At 36.9% G+C, this 19,875-nt stretch overlaps 1 protein-coding gene across 3 annotated transcripts; it reads left to right on the top strand.

The window, feature by feature from the left end:
• The first annotated feature begins 1,736 nt into the window (after positions 1 to 1,736).
• On the top strand, positions 1,737 to 16,848 carry LOC113508305. Of its 3 annotated transcripts, none has more exons than XM_026891270.1 (3): positions 1,737 to 2,004; positions 15,929 to 16,144; positions 16,236 to 16,848. In XM_026891270.1, the coding sequence occupies exons 2-3, from the start codon at positions 15,931 to 15,933 to the stop codon at positions 16,466 to 16,468; spliced, it is 447 nt and encodes a 148-aa protein (XP_026747071.1). In that variant the 5' UTR covers positions 1,737 to 2,004; positions 15,929 to 15,930; the 3' UTR covers positions 16,469 to 16,848. The 3 variants fall into 3 exon arrangements, 2 of the variants coding, with proteins under 2 accessions (XP_026747071.1, XP_026747062.1); XM_026891261.1 differs by lacking the exon at positions 1,737 to 2,004 and adding an exon at positions 15,116 to 15,537; XR_003402015.1 differs by lacking the exons at positions 15,929 to 16,144; positions 16,236 to 16,848 and adding an exon at positions 2,702 to 3,450.
• Positions 16,849 to 19,875: the final 3,027 nt, after the last annotated feature.

The following is a 19,875-nucleotide window of genomic DNA, read 5'->3' as shown; positions in this document are numbered from 1 at the left end:
AGGTAATTATATATTTCTTTCTATATTTAAGAGACTGGTGGTACTGGGAAGCAAGTAAATCAATGAGATTAGAAATAAATAGGTTACCTCCATCTCAAAATAAACAAGAGATATAATCTCTTACAGAGCAACAAGGATGGTGTAATAAAACAACATACAAATGAGTGTTACATTCAGTTTATTTTTTTTTGAAGAGATTCATCCAAATTTAAAATTCTTAGGGATAGATTTTAGCCTAAAGACATTGTTAAATTGACATACCAAATTGATACAAGTTAGGCCTATTTTGAATTTCAAAACAATGTTGTCAAACATGAAATATAAAACACACTAGAATACAAATAAAATAGTAAAAGTGGAGTTTTGGGGAAGAATAGGATTCGGGGAAGACAGAAGAATTAAAAAAAAAACAAAATAAATAATGTTTACATAATGATGTTTCACAACTCCTTAAAGAAAGTAGCAATTCTAGATTTTGATACAATATCCACGATGGTTTCCATCGTGTAGAATAATATGCATAAAAATATGCATATAACGAAGGATCGTACTTCCTCCGGGTTTTCCTCCATCATCTGACTGCATTTCTCTATCATGTCCATCTTATACAACTCAAACAATATTTCTACTAATGAAAGCCGAAATACACTCAAGGGTGACACACACAACGTGCGCAACGTACTTAAAGTCTTATAAAGTGCAGTGCAGAGTAAGAAGTAAGTTATTTGAAGAATCGCAAACACTAAAAACACCGGATAAATAAACACCGTGGTGACACTTTAACTTCAATCGCCTTTAAGTTCAGCTGCACAAGAACCTCGATACAGGAACGTAGATCTTCTGAGATATTCTCGCGATTACCGATGTTGCAACAAGGGTATTTTTGTTTCGTAGCCAAGCGCCAAAGCTATATTCGTCTAGCGCCGAAGGCTCGCCTTTGCTTATACGAGTAAACCTCTGCCTCTCGCAAACTGCTCTTGATGTTCCGCCAATTCACTTTCTGATCCAAATACACAGCAATCGAAAGGTAGTCAACTAGATAATCTCGAGATCTCAATCTTCCTTTTACCGAATTCTCAGTAATCAGATGCGTATTTCGAGTTGGGGTGTACCACGTGACTTGCACAATTGGGACGTAATAAAATGTATTGCGATACGATTACTTTGTCGTCGATAGTGGTGCCACCCCCAACAAACGGCAGACAGACGTACGAATATACCTGTTACACGGTCTAAGCCGAAATTATGAAATTTACGGAGATTTCAACTGATTTTGTGAAATTTATTATTAATCGAAAGTGTATGCTTCGGTATTTGTAAATGTTAGACTTTAAAGAGGTTTTAATGTAAAATAATGTTTTGACTATTTCACAAAATATAAGCTTTGCAAAGTTTAAATAAGAGTTGAATTTTCGGGAAAATATTATTATTATTTGAAAGGTTCGTTGTGAGATCAATTTTAAAAGTAATTTACGAGATCGTCTTAATATTTAGTTATGATTTATTGCTTAGATTTAATCGAATTAAACTGAAATGCTGTAAAGCAAAAATTGAAATGTAGATAGTAAAATTGTTTTGCTTGCATTTTTTGTTTTTTAATTGAAATACATTAAAGACAAGTCTAAAAAATAAATTTCTATACTTTAGAAATTTATTTTAAAATTTTAAAAAGATTTTTAAAACTAACTTAGTCTAGGCAACATTTTAGCGGCCACGCTGTCTATCTGCGTAAACTGGAATCTAAGTACAATCAACCCCAAATTAGGGTTGATCATTTGATAGGATCGCTGCCTTAATTTCAGAGATCTAGGGTTCATTTTAGGTTCTAGTTTGTCCTAGAGGCGTGTAGTTGACAGTACGGCCGGGATTGCACTTGCGCGCTGCAGGCCTGATATCGATTGTCAGCCCATTTGCCCTGAGCCAGGTGAGGCGTCGGTCGAGATCTCCGTTCCTGCTGATATTATCGAGAGAGACGGATCCCGAGGCATTTCTACGTCAATCTAGGTGAGTAAACGATCTCATACGCGCGTAACGCATGTAGGATCTCATTTTTAAGCGATTTTTGATAAAAACCATGTTGGCGCCTTAAGTTCTGCTAAGTGTCCCATTAGTCCCATGTAGGTAGTGCTAAGCTATTATTAGGCTGATCTTTCATTGTGTTGACTTAAATATCACCTTTCGTCAGATACAAGATTTGCTCTTTGTTGTATCGAGGTTTCTTTGTCTCGATACGAAGGGTGTCGGGGGGACCGGTGGGGGTAGGGGGGGAGCTAACGCGATGTGTGGCCACGCCTACAGAGGCTGACCACTCCTCGCTTCCATTGTTTAAAACAATATTGTTTATCGTGACAAATAACAAAAGTTGTGCTCAGCTAAAGGTAAATGTACAAGCTTAGCGAAGTGTTGTGATTTGAGCATGTTGTATATAAATATGAGCAATTAAATGAAGTGCTAGTGCCGATTCAAAATGGTTGCTCTGCGTTGCGCCCCTCTGCGTTGTGAATTTAAAGCGAAAGCGATTTCAATATAAGAATTTAGAAATCTGTACGCATCTGTATATTTGTGTCACTCAATGAGATAGGGCTTGCGAAACATCACGATATCAATACGTTATTTTTCAGTGTTCTCATTACCAGACCTTTACAGAGACAAAAATATGTTGACAATTCAGAATAATAACATACATTTTTTCTAATTCCAGCTATGAACCTTGCCCAAGCTAAACAAAAGGAGAAGCAAGAGGAAATGCGCATGAACAAGGCCAACAAGAAGAAGGGCAAAAAGGGCAAAGCTGACATCGTGGTGGCTATGATCGGTCCCTCTGAGGACAAAGACAGCTTGGTCCTCACCGTCTGCCGTCTTGACAAGGAGACCATCAAGGAAACCATCAAGAAGATCCAGGCCAACTAAACGTAAACATTCAAACATGTGCCAAGAATGTTTTACGTCTATCCACATTATGATCTTTGTGTCGTTCGTCAATTTAATGTTGACTCTTGTCTTCGTGTATGTGTACCTTAACTTCTTTGTATTCGATTGATCAATTCCATTTTCAAAAACAACGATTATTTTAAATTATGGTTAGGTTCAGGGTTTTGTTTCGGTCGAAAAAGTACTATCAGGGAAAAGAATTTGGAGGTTTTGTATCGAAATGTAACTCTAAAGACTGCAGGCTCAAATTTTTACTCCTTTTTCTTTACAACTTTGATAAACTTTTGGCATTTGATAAAATTTTTAACCCATCGATGTACTTTTCGTCAGGTTTTTACCAATGATTTTTTAACTTCTTGTATCTCGATGTTGTGAAATTAAATGTGTACTGAACCTGTGTGTTTACTTATTGAACCCTATTTAAATGAAAGGTGCACGCACCTTTTGTTCGAGTCTCACTGACTGCCGGCTGTTTCGATTCAGCGGAGAATAGTCATTACAAAGACAGTCAGGGCTCTACTCTCCTCTCAAAGATCCGTTATGCCTCAAAAATACAAAGAAAAGGCATAAAGCAGTGATCTAATATAGTATAGCAAATTTTAGCTTTATATATTCCTATTAATTCGAAATCTAATATCAGATTTAATCAATTATCAATAATTAAAATGGCATCACGGCTGCCATGGGCCAAATTTTTCAAAGATTTTTTCAATGTTTACTAATGAACATCACATATAGGCCTATTTGTACATATATCTCGATTCCAAAGCGTAGGTTTGAGAGGATTTTCTGATGTATGTGTGCAGTATAGATATCTAGACTTGTGCAAACAAAGAAACAAATTGCACTTGCGCACAAATAGGTTGCATCAATCAATAAATATTGTCTGGATGTCATGTGCAGTGATTTGCGGGACGCTAGCCGCAAGCCGGTGGGAGAATAAATAATTGCTGAGGGAGCTGGTGTTACAGTGTAACCAACACTTAAACCTCATCAAGTGCACCTGTTGAATAATCTTTTGAAGTAAGTAAGCATTGTTTTTGTTGTCGTTTGGTTGCCGGCCGGTTGCGCGTTCGGATTCTGCGAAGGGGATGAGGGATTCCGAAAATAGCGAGACAAATGACCGCTTTTACGCAGTTTGTTTACGAATATGAATGGTTTTTTACGCGATATTCTACCTTTTGGTTGTATCGTTGTTGTTTTATGTGACATTTTATTCGTGCCGTACGGAAGTGTGTGTATATTTTCGCAAAGTCTAATCCGCACTATGTGTTTGTAAACAATAAGGTCTGAATATTAAAGGCTTTATTAGACTTCTCTAAGAAATAATAAAATGTAATAAACACTTCAGACTTCTTAAAATGTTCCTGCAAAAGTGTAGTTCAAGAATACGTACATTTAACATTCTTTTGTTTCTAGTTTCAGACATGGAGAACATGGACTTAGTTGAAGTTTTGGCAATAAAAGAAAATATGGGAAATCTGGAGAAGCTGAATCTTACGGAAAAGTTGGATGATACGGAAAAATTGAATCTCTTGGAGAATGAGGACGAAAAGGCCAAGATGGACATTGATATAGAGAACGGAGTGATCCGTAGGCAGCGCACGCAGGAATACGCTCTAAACGTGTATCTGAACAACCAAGACGCCATCAGGGATCCTAACTTCAGCTACAGGAGCCATGTCTTCACCAGCAGGTTCATCTGCTCCTGCAAGGACTGCATCCAGTACAGTTTCAACAAGCCGCTGCAGTGCGTCGACCCCTACATCATCGACATGAGGTACACGCACTGGATGTACTATGGGCTGGTGGCTGCTAGCAAGACCGAAAGCGCGCACACCCCCACCGAGCCGCAGAGCGACGAGCCGAAAGCCAAACGCGCCAAACGCTAAGCCCTAACCCTGGTACCAAGTATTACTGACTGTATTACTCTCCCAGTCACTTACAACTATACTTCTATACTCATACTTTCTAGCTAGCGATTTAAATATTTGTCTCATACATGTTTTTACAATTCAATGTTTTCTATAATATATGTGTTTTCTATGTGCATTAGCCATTTGCCAAAAATTGCGTGTTTACTGTTGCAGATGCAGTTGTTTTAGGATGATACCTAGATTGTTTAGTTGATCCATTGTTTTCGTTATTTAAATGTTAAGGATGTTTTGTATTGTACGTGAGCTTATGTGTATGATGCTTATGTGTATATGTGTTTGAACTTTTACCTAATTCTATATGACTACAAAGTCTCTTATTTTATTAATATCGTAATTTTTTCTGGTTATTGTACTTACTACAGTTACTATTTAAGGGTGTCTAACTGTTAATTGTTTTATTATCATACACGGATTGATAGGGTAATGATTTCGGGGTATTTTTATTATATTAAATGAATTCCAAGTTACTATTAGGTTAATCTGAATTTGTTACTCAGGTTAGTTTGAAGCTGTTTTTTATATTTTGGTCCAAAGGACGGTGGAAGGTTACGACGCTATCGAGCTTATAAAAACAATAATTTATATAAATGTTTACAGTTTTTATAGCCGTATAACCCTACGTCTGGCGGTGTACCTAATATTGTGTCAACTACCTGTTTGTATACTATTTTATCTAGGCAATTTTATAGGCTGAGCGATCTAAGATACTCTATTAGTATTTAGTACCTACTTATGATAAGATAATACCTAGTTACGAGTACTACTATAAAGTCACCGTTTTAACTTGACTTTAATGCAGCGATTTTAAACATTATCTCTCTAGTTTAATAACATGTATTCTTTTTAAGTGTACCTAATTAAATGTAAAACTCTTTATGATCTAATTAAATGAGGCAGAATAAACCATGTTTTATTTAATGCGATGGTTATGATTTATTTGAATTTGAGTTTATCAGTAGTGTTATTCCGAGCTTATGAAAGGGCTAGTCTAGTCTGTTTTTTATATTATTTTAAGTAAAGTACCTAAATATAACATTTATTTTGCTGAGCGGTTTTGGATTATATGTTGAAACTCTAATTTTACTTTTATCATTTGTTGAAAATTCAGATGTTTTATTAGTTAATATGAAAGTAGAACCTGTAGCTTAATGATATTAGTAACATCTTCACCTTGTTAGCTACTGAGCCATAGTTACTGTTTAATCATTAACTCTCTTTCGTCAGGATTTTACTTCCATTTTGTATCCGATTATAAGTTATGGAATCCATATCATATATAAAAGAGGATTGCAACAAAGTGCATTGCTTCTATAGCTTGCAAAATGGAAGAATTCTTGAATAAAACAGAGAAATGCAAAGAGTGATGTTCTAGTGCTTCAATTAGGGCTTCAATTCTGCTATTTACAATATCCCATGAAGCTGTGTATCCTGGATTAAATTTGACAATAATTTATTCGTATTCTCCTGAGAATGTTTTTGAAACAATAACTGGAAATTCATTGTGTTCACCGTGAGTGTTCCGCCCCGTACTGAATTTCCAATTATTTTGTTTGGAAAATGCTTAGAAAAATATGAATAGTGAGTGTGTAATTCAATTTCCATTAATTAATCTCTGTAGAATGTTTGTATCATTAAGGGTTCTTTAAAATTGAGTTATGCTCAGAATAAGTTCAAATTAACTTAGGACCTGTTTATGTGAAACAATTATTTAATGAAACTATATGCAACTAGTAGTTTCTTCTTTCTATTTTCTTTAATGATAAGTATTTTTGAGATTTACGAATGCTTGTCTTGAGAATGGGTGGGTGTCTTTGTGCAAGTGACTTGAATGATTCTGAAAGGCCCCCGCGATAAAATAATTAAATTTCTTAGAGCTGCTGCTAGACTTATTAAAAAAAAATGGCTATAATTGCGTTGCTTGTTTTATTAACTTCTAGGCACAGTTTCAGAATCATTGTACATTTGAATTTCTTGGTGAATTCAACCTCCTTGCTTTTAGTAACTTCTTTTCTTTATTCTTTGGGGGTCCTTTCTTCCCCCTTACTTCTAAGTTTCTCTGGCAATTTAATGCGATAGTTAAAGTTAATTAGAAACTTCTGAAATTTAAAGGGTATAGTAGATTAAAAGACTAAGATTAAGGCGATAATTTCAGTTGCTAATTGAATCTGGCCTCCTTTCTTGAAACTTTATTACTTTGGGAGTCTTATCTATCCTTGCATTTAGGTTAATATGAGAATGAATTGTAAAAGTGAAATTAATTTGGTCACTGCTTACACGGAACAGTTTAATAAATTAGATAACTTAGATCAGTATTATTCTGGCTGTCGTATTTCTGCAAATGTAGAACCAGATGATTTTGGGCATAATTCTATGTTAATTTCAACCTATTTATATTCTCCAAACTGTTTAGTGTTTTATGAGCTGTTATGTATCTTAAAAGGTTTTAATTATTTGTTAAATTTCTCAAGACACTTCGTTAAGATTAAAGCTAAGTTTGAATTAAGGCTGTGTTAATTAATATTAATATTATTATATTATAATTAATATTATTTGTAAAATGTTTATTCAGTATTAATATTTAGAATGTACTTTGTAAGTATATAATTGTAGTTTTAATTTTTTTGTATATAATTGTAAGTTTAAATTGTAATACCATTTTTGTAAATCCGATACTGAGGAAAGAACACCAAATAAATATGATAATGAATAACAAATTAGAGAAATTGTTTTTATATTGAGCTGTATTGGGTGTAATCATGATCCCTTCCGCTGACTTGTATTTCAACAATATCATCTAATGAACATAATTATCAACGCCCAATATTGTGTAAACATTCGTTTCCGGGAAAGGAAAATTGGTTGTTAGGCGTAACTAAGGATATTGACGTAAACACGTGTCAATATATAAATTATTAAGGAAGCTACATGTTGTTAATCAATAAGTAAGATGGCTACCCGACCTGAATATCATATAGGTATGTATTGATGGCGTAGTATACATACATATTGAGGAGCTCCCGGCTAAGCTATAACCGCATAAGTGAATCGATCACAGGTTAAGCTGCGCTTGACGCGGTTGGTCCGTAGATGAGTGACCATCTTTGTCATGACGAGTTCCTCCATGTTTCGGAAGGCACGTTAAATTATGGGTCCAGGCTGTTATTCCTACATCTTTAATTGTTACACGTAGTTAGAAGCTTAAAAGTCTGACAACCGGTTTATGGTTAGACTAGGTGTATCGTGCTGCCCAGGTAACGGGGTTGAGAATGTCAGATAGGTAGTGGCTCCTTGTAAAACACTGGTACCTACTCAGCTGAATCCGGTTAGACCAGAAGCCGACCCCAAAATAGTTGGAAAAAGGCTAGGCCGATGATGAGGCCGATGATGGATAGGCGAGTGGTTGAGGTTACCACACCGAACCCACAGAGTGCCACGTGGCGCGGGCTCGACCACCGCGTAGGCCAATACTTTGTAAGAGCCACGAATGCTTGTGCTCTCTTTTGTATTTGTGAAGCACTTGCGACACAAACATTGAATTCCAGATTGCGGGAGTCGTTTTTTAAATAAAAAATAAAAATAATATTCTACAACTTTCACACAACGCCATCTAGTTTAAACTAAACTAAGTAAAACTTGTATGATCAGACACCACTAGACAACTGATAAATGTACTTATATGTATATTTCAGAATACATAAATATTATAGATAAATTTCACCCAGACAAAACAAAATAATGATGGTGCTCATCACACAATTTTCCTGTTTCGGTTAATAACCGTAAGGCCAATAGGCCAGTCAGAAAAGAAGATAAAAAATATATGGTTGTTTGAAAACTTTTTTAAATCAGGATTCATTTAAAGATTCGTGCCTCGGGCCCAATTTTGAATAATTTTATGATTTCGATCATTCTAGTTATGATGGTCGAAACTGTTCCGTCTTTTGATAATTCTTATAAACATTTTGCAACAACACATTTCAAGGAGGCAATTCCGATGTGAACGATCATTGATGTGCACAATTGTAGTACATTTAACTGCACGCCGCACGTTTCTTTTGACTGCCCGGATAGCCGAGTGGATCCGGTCCGGATCACCACGTTGAGACAAGCGCGCGACGTGGTTTCGATCCCCGCGTAGTATAAGCATTTGTTTGACTTACGAATGCTTGTTCTAGTTCACTTTTGTGTGCGTTTGTGAAACTCCTCGCGATTATTAAATTACTTACGGAAGAGCTGTGTAAGATTTCAAGACACTTTTTTAAATTTCTTTTCTTCAACTGAAACGTAAAAGAAAGTTAATAAGCCGTATGGCTGTAGATGACGTTAGATAAAATGTCTATTAAAGATTTAAATAACCGTCTAACCGAAGCTACAAATTTTGCAAAATTTGTAGTGAATTTTCTATTTTATTTTGTTTCCACCGATACAAAATGAGGTTTCTGTAGAATTGCCTGATGTGAGTCATGAGGATATTGAACCCGCATTAAAGCAATTTAAGAGCCGCTGCGCCCCAGGTGGGTGTGGTGTTATACACAGGAGGTTCACACGTAAAGGTCTTAAACAGACCACAGAAGATCAGTTAAAAGCGTATAACTGCAACAAAGAGGAACAATGCTATCATGGCACCACTTAAAAAAAGGGAACATAAGGAAACTCTATTGCTACAGACCAATCAGCCTCTTATCTAGACTAATGCATACTAACCACGGGCACCACAGGCTATAACAAATGCGATCATCTTCAAACAATAAAAATCGTCATCAAATAATCCCACGAACACATGAAGTCAATAACAATAACTTTCCTCGGCTTAAAGGAAAGAATAGAAGTCTGGGCTATAGAAGAAGTTCTGGAAGACAGCGGAAGGTATATGCATGCTTAAATATTTATAAGCACACGCAACAGAATCTGTGTTCAATTATAAAAGAAGACTGACTCAACCTCATCTCATTCGAATGATTCAACGACGTGTTATACTTATCTAAACTATGATTTGCCGGCAACCTTCCGCTGCTGATGATGATCGAGGATTTCCAATCTGCATCATTTCAGGTAGGGCTCAAGATGGAAACGTTGAAGACTAAAATATTAACTAACGTTATTAAATATCACGGACTATCGGCTACTAGTAGAGACTGCGACTGACTCCCATCTATTTAGTCCATATAATCACCCTGGACGTACAGAATCAGATCAAAACCCATAAATTATTTATAAATATACAGAATAATATATCCCATAAAAACATTTTCATGTAAAATGTTGCCAAGACGAGCCCATATGACTCGCACTATCAAAAAGTTATCAAATCTCATGTAGAGCCAAGCTTCTAACACTACACGCCCTTACTCTAAAAGGCCTAACTTCACAAACTCTACACCTTAGTCAAAATATGTTGCGAATAAGATGTCATTATATAGGAAATCTTTTAAATTACCAGTATATCTGTCCTACATTATACAGGCAGGCATGCAAAAATATCTCTACTTCAAACACGAATCTGTTGCGTAGCAGAAAAGATCACATCGGCCTAGCCTTTTCCCAACTATGTTGGGGTCGGTTTCCAGTCTAACCCGTTTCAGATGAGTACCAGTGTTTTACAAGGAGCGACTGCCTATCTGACCTCCTCCACCCAGTTACCTAGACAACACAATACCCCTTGGTTAGACTGGTTGTCAGACTTTTTACGCTTCTGACTGCCTGTAACGACTGTCATAGATGTAGGAATAACAGCCGGGACCCACAATTTAACGTGCCTTTCGAAACACGGAAGAGCTTGTTTTGACAAAGATGACCTATCTACGGACCTACCGCGTCAAGTGTAGCTTAACCTGCGGTCGATTCACTTATGCAGTTATAGCTTAGCCACGAATTCCTCACTTCACTTCACTACCTAACTTCCACTCCACTAACATAAACATAACGAATTACTGGAAATTAAAGGAAAGTATGAAGATGCATAGCACATAGATTTCACAGTTTTGTTAATTAAAGTACCTATTTGTTTGAATCAAGAAATATTTATTTGCTTACTAGCTGTGATTAGAAGATATAAAGTAGCACTTTTTGAAGGTCAAATTACACTGGATAGCATCAAAAATTCATTCATTGTCATCGCTGCCGGCTGGGAGTGTGCCCAAAAGGCTGGCAGCATTTCCACGTTGAATGGCTAATGGTAAAAACCAGCCTTTGGGTCACGAGAAGTGTGAACAAGGCGCTTTGCTAAAATTTAATAAGCGTTTTGGCACTCGGCCAGCACGGCTTTAAAGTTTCAGTAGAGCCAGCGCAGCACGAAGAGTCGGGAAGATGAGATGGCGCAAGAGGATCGACTCGAGTGGCGTACCACACTAATGGCCTACCTATCTTCCAAGGGAACAAAAACATACTGTCTGGTCTCTTGCCATCATCGCGTACCAAACCATTCGGTTCTAATACAGCCGGCACGCCGACGGCAACAAGAGCTCGACGAATAATGTCATTAATATTCGCGTGACGACCCTTGCGACCGAGGCAGTTGACCACTTCACCACAGCGGCAGCGATACAGAAAACAATTTAAGAAGCAACACCTAGTCTTAGGGCTGCAGCGAGACGGAAAGTTGTGTCGTCGAACAAGACGCCTATATTCAACGACGGTAGTGCATAAAACCAAAGACCTGACTCCCACTCACTCATAGCTAGGAGGCGCGCTCGCTCTGCAGGAGCGGCAGAGTAGAAATCAGGTGATCATACTACAGCTACAGCTTCTTAGATGATGGGCAGCCAGGTAAATTTTCACTTGGGCATGCGAGTCTCCAGGCATCCACAGCCTCGGAGAAGCACGGCACATCAAAATCAACCAGTATTGGAGCTAGAATTTTGCTGGTTAATTTATCAGTGCCATGGATACTATCTAACACTGACATAATTTTTCAACTCGACCTGTAGCTCCTGAGTTTTTACGCTTACTCTTCTCGTCTTTGTTACCCTCAGTTACTTTAACTCTTTTCTTTATATTTCCATACCGATGCCGCCGGTGCGACCACCGACCATGCAATATTTTTCAAATAACTTATTTTTTCAATCTCGTGATATCTTTTCAATGGAATGTAAAAATTTAATAATTTTAAAAGTCCTATAATGATGTATTGAAGCAGTCTTTATATTCGGAGTCATTTATGTTTATAAGGATTAATAAAAAGTTTAAATTAAATAAAAGAACTTTATATTCAGCGTGACTGACACGCCGACTAGTAATCAAATCTATACTCTATACTAATATATAAAGCTGAAGAGTTTGTTTGTTTGTTTGAACGCGCTAATCTCAGGAAGAACTGGTAAAAAATATTTTTTGTGTTGAATAGACTATTCATCGAGGAAGGCTTTAGGCTATAAACTATCACGCTGCGACTAATAGGAGCGAAGATACAATGGAAAATGTGAAAAAATCCAAGGCAGGTATAAATCATAACTTATATCTTCTACCCACGGGGACGAAGTCGCGGGCAACAGCTAGTATACGATATAATTAACAGCACATAGTTTAGACTTAAGCCCAGAAATGAGACAACTTGTACGATCCGTAATTTATTTTTAAATTTTCTGTGCACCTATAATAGCTTATTTTAGTGTTTTTTAAACTTTAAATTTATATTTTTGGTGCACCTACTAATAATACTTACTATCGCTAACTTTTTATTAATGAGTAAACTTATCTCAGACTGAGACACATTTTAAATTATTTTAAACTAATTTAACTAAACATGTATTTTAGAGAGCGAGAAAGGACAAATACTACTTTAAAGAAGTTAAGGGGTATTGATTAACAGAATTAAATTAAAAAAAATCCAAAACACACAAGGAATAAACGAAGATTGTAGCCATGGTAACGGTCTAAATAATGTCGCTTTGTACAGGGCAGACGTGATGGACAGGTAACTATATAGCTGGAATAGAATGGATGCGAAGGACATGAGGCAGAGAAGAACGGTAGATATAAACAACGGGAGATCTTTGCCCAACAGTGGGTTATTCAAGACTGATGATGATGATGAAAGCGACATTTTGCGGTGTAAACATAAATGCAGTTTCGTTCATTATTTTTTTTTATACCACAAAATTGTAACAAAAAAATCTTTTAAAATAGGTTATGGTAAATCGTAAATATTCTCGATGACTTATCACACTGTTTTGTAGCTAACTTTCCTAAAATGCAGATGATAGATTACAATTCCGAGCGTTACAGTAATATGTACCAGCACAAATTGTCAAACTGTGTCAGACTTTATGGCCTTGTCACATTGTATTTCTGTCTGGCTATCACCGTTCCTGAGATACAGCCAGGTGATATACAGACAAACAGACACCGGGTCCTTAGTAATATGGTTCCGTTAAGTTCCGCTTCAATTAAGTTTTTGAAGCGATAATCTTTACATTACGATTTTATCTAAAGGAACAGAGCAGCAATGAGAAATACTAAAAAAGGCGGCGACATTGTAATTTTTTTTCGGGGGCTGCGACATCGGGTAAAGCTACGTAAAAATCATGTATAACAGAATTGTTTCTCATACAAATTAAAAAAGGAGTCCATAAGTGCGTATGCCTATCTTGTGATTATAACGATTTATATACTCGTACATATATGATGTATTATCTAAAGTGAAGTTTTTATCTTATGTTAATAGTTAATCCCTATTAAAATGAACAAGTTAGGCGTTATAAGTATTTAATTTTTCAATAAGCTTGCTCAAGCTCCAACCATATTTTTTTTGGAAATATCTTTCGAGGAGAGGACTCTGTTTTAACATAACTCCAAAGCAAAAGAAAAAATGTTGTTGCAAAGGCAAGGCTGACTGGCTGGTTTGATTACCTAGTCGGACTCATCAATTGACGGTTTTATGTTTCGTTACCGATGACGCCGGTGCGACCACCGACCATGCAATATTTTTCAAATAACTTATTTTTTTAATCTCATGATATCTTTTCAATGGAATGTAAAAATTTATTAATTTTAAAAGTCCTATAATGATGTATTGAAGCAGTCTTTATATTCGAAGTCATTTATGTTTATAAGGATTAATAAATTATTAATAATGAGTAAACTTATCTCAGACTGAGACACATTTTAAATTAGTTTAAACTAATTTAACTAAAAATGTATTTTAGAGAGCGAGAAAGGACAAATACTACTTTTAAGAAGTTAAGGGGTATTGATTAACAGAATTAAAAACAAAACGCACAAGGAATAAACCTGATGATTTGTAGAAAGATTGTAGCCATGGTAACGGTCTAAATACTGTCGCTTTGTACAGGACAGACGTGATGGACAGGCGATATAACAATATAGCTGAAATAGAATGGACGCGAAGGACATGAGGCAGAGAAGAACGGTAGATATTAACAACGGGAGATCTTTGCCCAACTGTGGGTCATTCAAGAATGATGATGATGATGAAAGCGACATTTTGCGGTGTAAACATAAATGCATTTTCCTTCATTTTTTTTTTATACCACACAATTGTAACAAAAAAATCTTTTAAAATAGGTTATAGTAAATCGTAAATATTCTCGATGATTTATCACACTGTTTTGTAGCTAACTTTCATAAAATGCAGATGATAGATTACAATTCCGAGCGTTACAGTAATATGTACCAGCACAAATTGTAAAACTATATGGTTTCAATAATCCTTTATGGCCTTGTCACATTGTATTTCTGTCTGGCTATCACCGTTCCTGAGATACAGCCAGGTGACAGACAGACAAACAGACACCGGGTCCTTAGTAATATGGTTCCGTTAAGTTCCGCTTCAATTAAGTTTTTGAAGCGATAATCTTTACATCACGATTTCATCTAAAGGAACAGAGCAGCAATGAGAAATACTAAAAAAGGCGGCGACATTGTAATTTTTTTTCGGGAGCTGCGACATCGGGTAAAGCTACTTAAAAATCATGTATAACAGAATTGTTTCTCATACAAATTAAAAAAGGAGCCCATAAGAGCGTATGCCTATCTTTTGATTATAACGATTTAATAGGTATTATCTAAAGTGAAGTTTTTATTTTATTTTATAGTTAATCCCTAATAAAAAGAACAAGTTAGGCGTTATAAGTATTTAATTTTTCAATAAGCTTTTTCACGCTCCAAACATATTTTTTTTTGGAAATATCATTGGAGGAGAGGACTCTGTTTCAACATAACTCCAAAGCAAAAGAAAAATGTTGTTGCAAAGGCAAGGCTAACTGGCTGGTTTGATTATCAAGTCGGACTCGCCAATCACCACCATTATTGAAATAATTTGTTTTTAAATTCCATTTCAGGATACTTTAAAAGTAACCGATTTTTTTAATTCCTTCTTTATAACCTCGCAAACGAAGTCAAAGGCAAAATCTTCTAAAACACACGTTGTTTCTACAAGTTTTTGTAAAACCGTTTTAATCCCACCGATCAAAATATTTTAACTTTCCCTCCACATCTCAGTTTACGACATAATATCCGTAGCGATAGGGGTCAGTATGTAGGCGGCCTAAAATTGCACTTGCGCAATAGTGCCATGTTGCATCCGTCAATAGAGCCATACCCGGGTCAGGTAGTCCGGTCTCAACAGCCTCGCAGTTCACCCCGAGCCCAACGAAAACCGTCAAAATATTCATCCACTATTACCGTTTGCTTGCGTGGCTGATCCACTTCGGTAAGTACTCAGTATTCAGATTTGTACAAGTGTAGGGAATCGTAACGTATTGATATCGTTTGTACGTCACCCTTAGTAACAACTTCCTATTGCGATTGGTTCTATTTTTAGCTGTGCCTTATGATATAAGTATTACACAACGCTATGTTAATGTCTTTTGTAGTTGAATTAGTCTTTGAAGTAAGTTATTACGCGAGAAGCGATGAAGCGAGTGTGTCACTTGAAGCCAGAAACCATAAAAGAGTTTTAAATAGATTAAATTAAGGCGAATGTTTTATTTAAACCACGCCTTCGCAACGCCCTTGCGATAAGCCCTAAATGCGACTTCAATCATTGATTTTTTACATTGATAAATATTCATTGAGTAAATTGTATTGTATACTGATTTCAGATATGAATTCAATGAACGCTTCGGGCGTTCCTCATCGCCAGCAGTGGCGTAACGACATCGGCATGCGGAACCTGCCGACTCTCGATTCCCACAGGGAGACGATTGCCAACCACCTAAACCGCAACCACGTCGTGGCTGGCACCATCTGCTGCTCACGTAGCGACTGCGACAAGGTCAAGTGGGAGCAGCTCGAGAAGGTGTTCCGTCGTGAAGGCGGTAAGAATACCTTTCTAATCCTACGTACAAAGGACTTTCGATTGTAGACGAGACATGCAGATGTTAAACATTCCTAATTATGTTATTCCAGGGAGCCCGATCTTCCCGCAGTACAGCACCACGTTCCCGGCCTGCCGCGACAATCCTGGAACCAAGAAGGATGCCAACGGCTTCCCGGAGAACTTCTCTCCGGCCTACTGCCCATGTGTGGTCAATCGAGCCCACCTGGTAGCGTACTGCTGTGTGCGGCGTGACTGCGACGACGCTTCAAAAATTGGCGGACGTAACGAACGCACCCCAGCGTTCAGCCACTTTAAATATTAATTTTTAACATTCGACAATTCCCAATCTATGTCTCAATCCGAATTTCTCGCGGCTCTTCAACCCTGTCTCTTGAAAGTCCCTAATTGTCGAGTTAGTTAGCTGCGAAGGTTGTAGGTTTCTCTGTGCACATCGGTGTTTTCTGGCCGTATATGTGAGTGTCAGAATAGTTTAAGCCTTTTTATTTATTTTCAGTTTTACTAGATGCAGAGCTGGCGGAGGAAGCTATGTTTCCTACAGTCACACACTGATCCGCCTAGATAGCAGGACAGGCTTTATATTGTTTACCTTTTGGAGTCTCTATACATTTTAAAACCTATTTGAGAATATATTATTAGTATCGTTTCATTTGGCCTAATTTGATATGATTATTTACTATAATAAAATCGAACAAATTATTTTTACTCCTCTACAAACCTATTTTTCTTAGGAATTTTACTAAATGTTGTATTTACCGTAGTATTTTTAGGATAATTCACATTTCCTGATGTAGTGATTGATGTGATAAAAAATAATAAAAAACGTATTCCCTTGTTTCATTTAACCTATTTCCTATATAAGTGTCGTTTCTATAAGTGATAGAAACGACTCGACTCAAAAATCAGCCCTACTATCTACTTTTAGATAGGGTCCATATATGTCTGCCTATACGTCTAGAGGGCACGATTCTTTAAGACCCAAGAGTGTGGTAAGTAAAAAAATAACATATTCCTAAAAAAAAGAACTTTAAAGCCATTTGCAAATTTCGGTTGACCTAATTTATAGTATTTCGTCGCCAGGTATAATAAAGGGGCGAACCCTCGAGGCAATCAATAAATTTTCCCCTCTCAGACTTTGATACGAGGGGAGACATATTGTTGGCTTCAAGGCCAAAGAACGTGATGAAACATTACAACTGTTCTTGCTCCTAAAAACTGCGTAATTAAATATCCTGTCACTCTCGCACATACACAACCTTCCTAAGCAAAAAGAGACAGATAGTTTTGCGTCGTTCGCTCGTCTCACGCAATAGCTATAAATCAAAATACTAACCAATTTATCAAATGTTTGTGGGTGTTTGGCCAACGTTTGGGGAAAATTAGGAGATTTTCTCCTGAATGTTGGAATACCTGAAACGTGCGTCAGAGGAAACGTGTTAGTCATGTTCAATACTTACAGATGGAAAAATGTCTTTACAAAAAATGTTTTAGGAAAACTATCACATTTTCCATTTTCAATAACTTTTGTTGAAGTTTGTGATTTAAATGTTTTAAGTTAGTGTTTAAAGTTGTACCGGAAACCGCTGGTTATTTTGACGGTTATCACAAGGCGTCCTTTGTAGGGACAGAAACCAGACTAAAATTAAGTGCCCGTAGTAACAATTTTGGAGTCGATTTAAAAGGTGTATTACTCGATCCAATTGTGCAGTACTTCAATGAATGTGAGAACAAAGAGTCTTTTATAAATTGAGAAGGGTCCGAGCCCTCGTTTTTGACCAGTTTAAATATAATGTGTCTGGTACAAATCGCCAGATGCTGGTTGGGTATATTATTATCTAGCTTTCATCGAAGCATGCTAATTGACCGTTACACCCTGTTCACAACTTTGAATAAGTTGAAAACGATCTTGTAACGAACATTTTCGAAGCTGACAGCTTTCAGGTTTTGCTTGAGATTAACATAAATTAAGTTATTATTAATTATGTCGAGGATATACTTTTTTTAATAAAAAAACTTTTTTGAACGTCGGCCTGGTCTGGTCTATTTAATTGAAATTAATGCTGATCTTTTGTTTTTTTTTCAGAAATGGAGTCAAGATAAGAAGTTAAGGCGACTTTACAAAGTTTACATGAGAAGATAAGTTCACAAAAATGAGAATTATTTAAAAGTAATTGAATCTAACTTTTTTGAACACTTTGTTTGACAATGTTGCGCAATCAAGATTGTCAAATTCTTTCAAGTTCAAGTATTTGTCAAGTATAATCTAAAGGTTTCATTCAAAGAAGTATCTCGTGGAGCATATTTAAAATCTGATGTGACAGTAATCGACAACAAAAACTGAACGAGTCGATTCAGAGGGGTTCGACATTAATTTAGTATCAAAAATAGTCCTTAAAGCCAGTCATAACAGATAAGTTGTCCATTGTGGCTTCGATACACGTGTTTGAGTGCACAACACATGCAAATTGCTCAATGTACATCGAAAACTACACCCCTGTGCGAAAGGGACGAGACAGTCGTCGCTGCTCGTGTTTGACGTACGGTTGGCAGTACGGTAGGGCTTAGCTATAATGCCTATATTCCTATACAGTGTCTGGAATATCCCCCACTGCACTTGCGTACTCGGGATTGCTGCATTGATTACTGCATCCCGACGCTTCGGTTGTGACGGACGCTGCTCTGCTGTTTTTGTGAAAAGTAATAGAAAGTTTCCAAACTGGAGCCTACAAAGAAACGCACGATGAACATGTCGAAGGTGCCTCCCTGGAGCCTGTATTCATCAGGTAAGGACATCCCTAATTGTTCCTTTTACTGAGACTTAGGTTGTGCTACCACGTTGTCTTTGATCAAAGCGGTGTTCTTTGTTTTTGTTTTTCTATTTTGTGCCTTTAAAGTAAATCAAATTGGTATCTTAATTAAACTTTAATTTTGATTGCAAATTTGAAAGGGTTTTAACCAAAAAACATTGAATATGTTTGGTTTTTAAACGTGGTTACTAAGGTATTTTTTTCGTAAATATAAACAGTGTTACAGTGGAGCAAGTGTTGATTGATCATTAATATTCGACTTAAATAATCTTCCAATCAGTCATTCATGAAAATACATATGCACATCTATAAAGAGGGAACCTGCCGCCATTTTGGGATATCAGTGCTAATTAAGTTCTAATCACGTTTCAGGCACGGGACCCCAGACGGTAGAGATACCGCCGGTGCAGCACGAGGAGAACCACGGCTTCACCGCCGAGAATGTGCGGAAGTTGGCTATCGAGCTGATGAATGATCCTGAGCTGGGCACCCGCAGCCGGGTGGTGAACCCGTTCCAGCAACCGGAGGTCAAGCAGGCCCCGGCGCCACAGGGAGCCGCGGCCTTGCCCAAGCCACCGGAGCAGCCGCACAGTAAACCCAATGTCATCATCATGTCAACATAAACGCACACTGATTGTACCCGCAACGTGACCCCTGTACCAAGGTCACGTTGTCCGGTGTGCGTTTTTGTATTGTGTCTTTTATATCTCTTTATTCTCTAATCTTTGCTATGCTTCGCAGAATGCGTCCCTATCTTTATAAATTTGGTAAATTTAATCTGTCATAAAATAAAAAAAAGTAAAAAAATGCTGTCGCTCTAAATTTTACTGTTATCTCTTGTACTTATTTGTTCTAATTTGGATCGAAAGCGAAAATATTGTAATAGAATGATTTGGTCAAATTG

The sequence above is a fragment of the Trichoplusia ni genome, chromosome 1, assembly GCF_003590095.1.
Source record: "Trichoplusia ni isolate ovarian cell line Hi5 chromosome 1, tn1, whole genome shotgun sequence".
Lineage (NCBI taxonomy): Eukaryota > Metazoa > Arthropoda > Insecta > Lepidoptera > Noctuidae > Trichoplusia > Trichoplusia ni.
The sequence above is the reverse complement of the archived record's forward strand: the minus strand, read 5'-3'. Positions and strand labels throughout refer to the sequence as shown.

Bases quoted from the DNA above. Each gene is read 5' to 3' on its own strand.
- LOC113508305 (XM_026891270.1), top strand. From the start codon at position 15,931: ATGAATTCAATGAACGCTTCGGGCGTTCCTCATCGCCAGCAGTGGCGT. The intron at 16,145-16,235 runs GTAAGAATACCT...ATGTTATTCCAG, and splicing joins GGTGTTCCGTCGTGAAGGCG to GGAGCCCGATCTTCCCGCAG.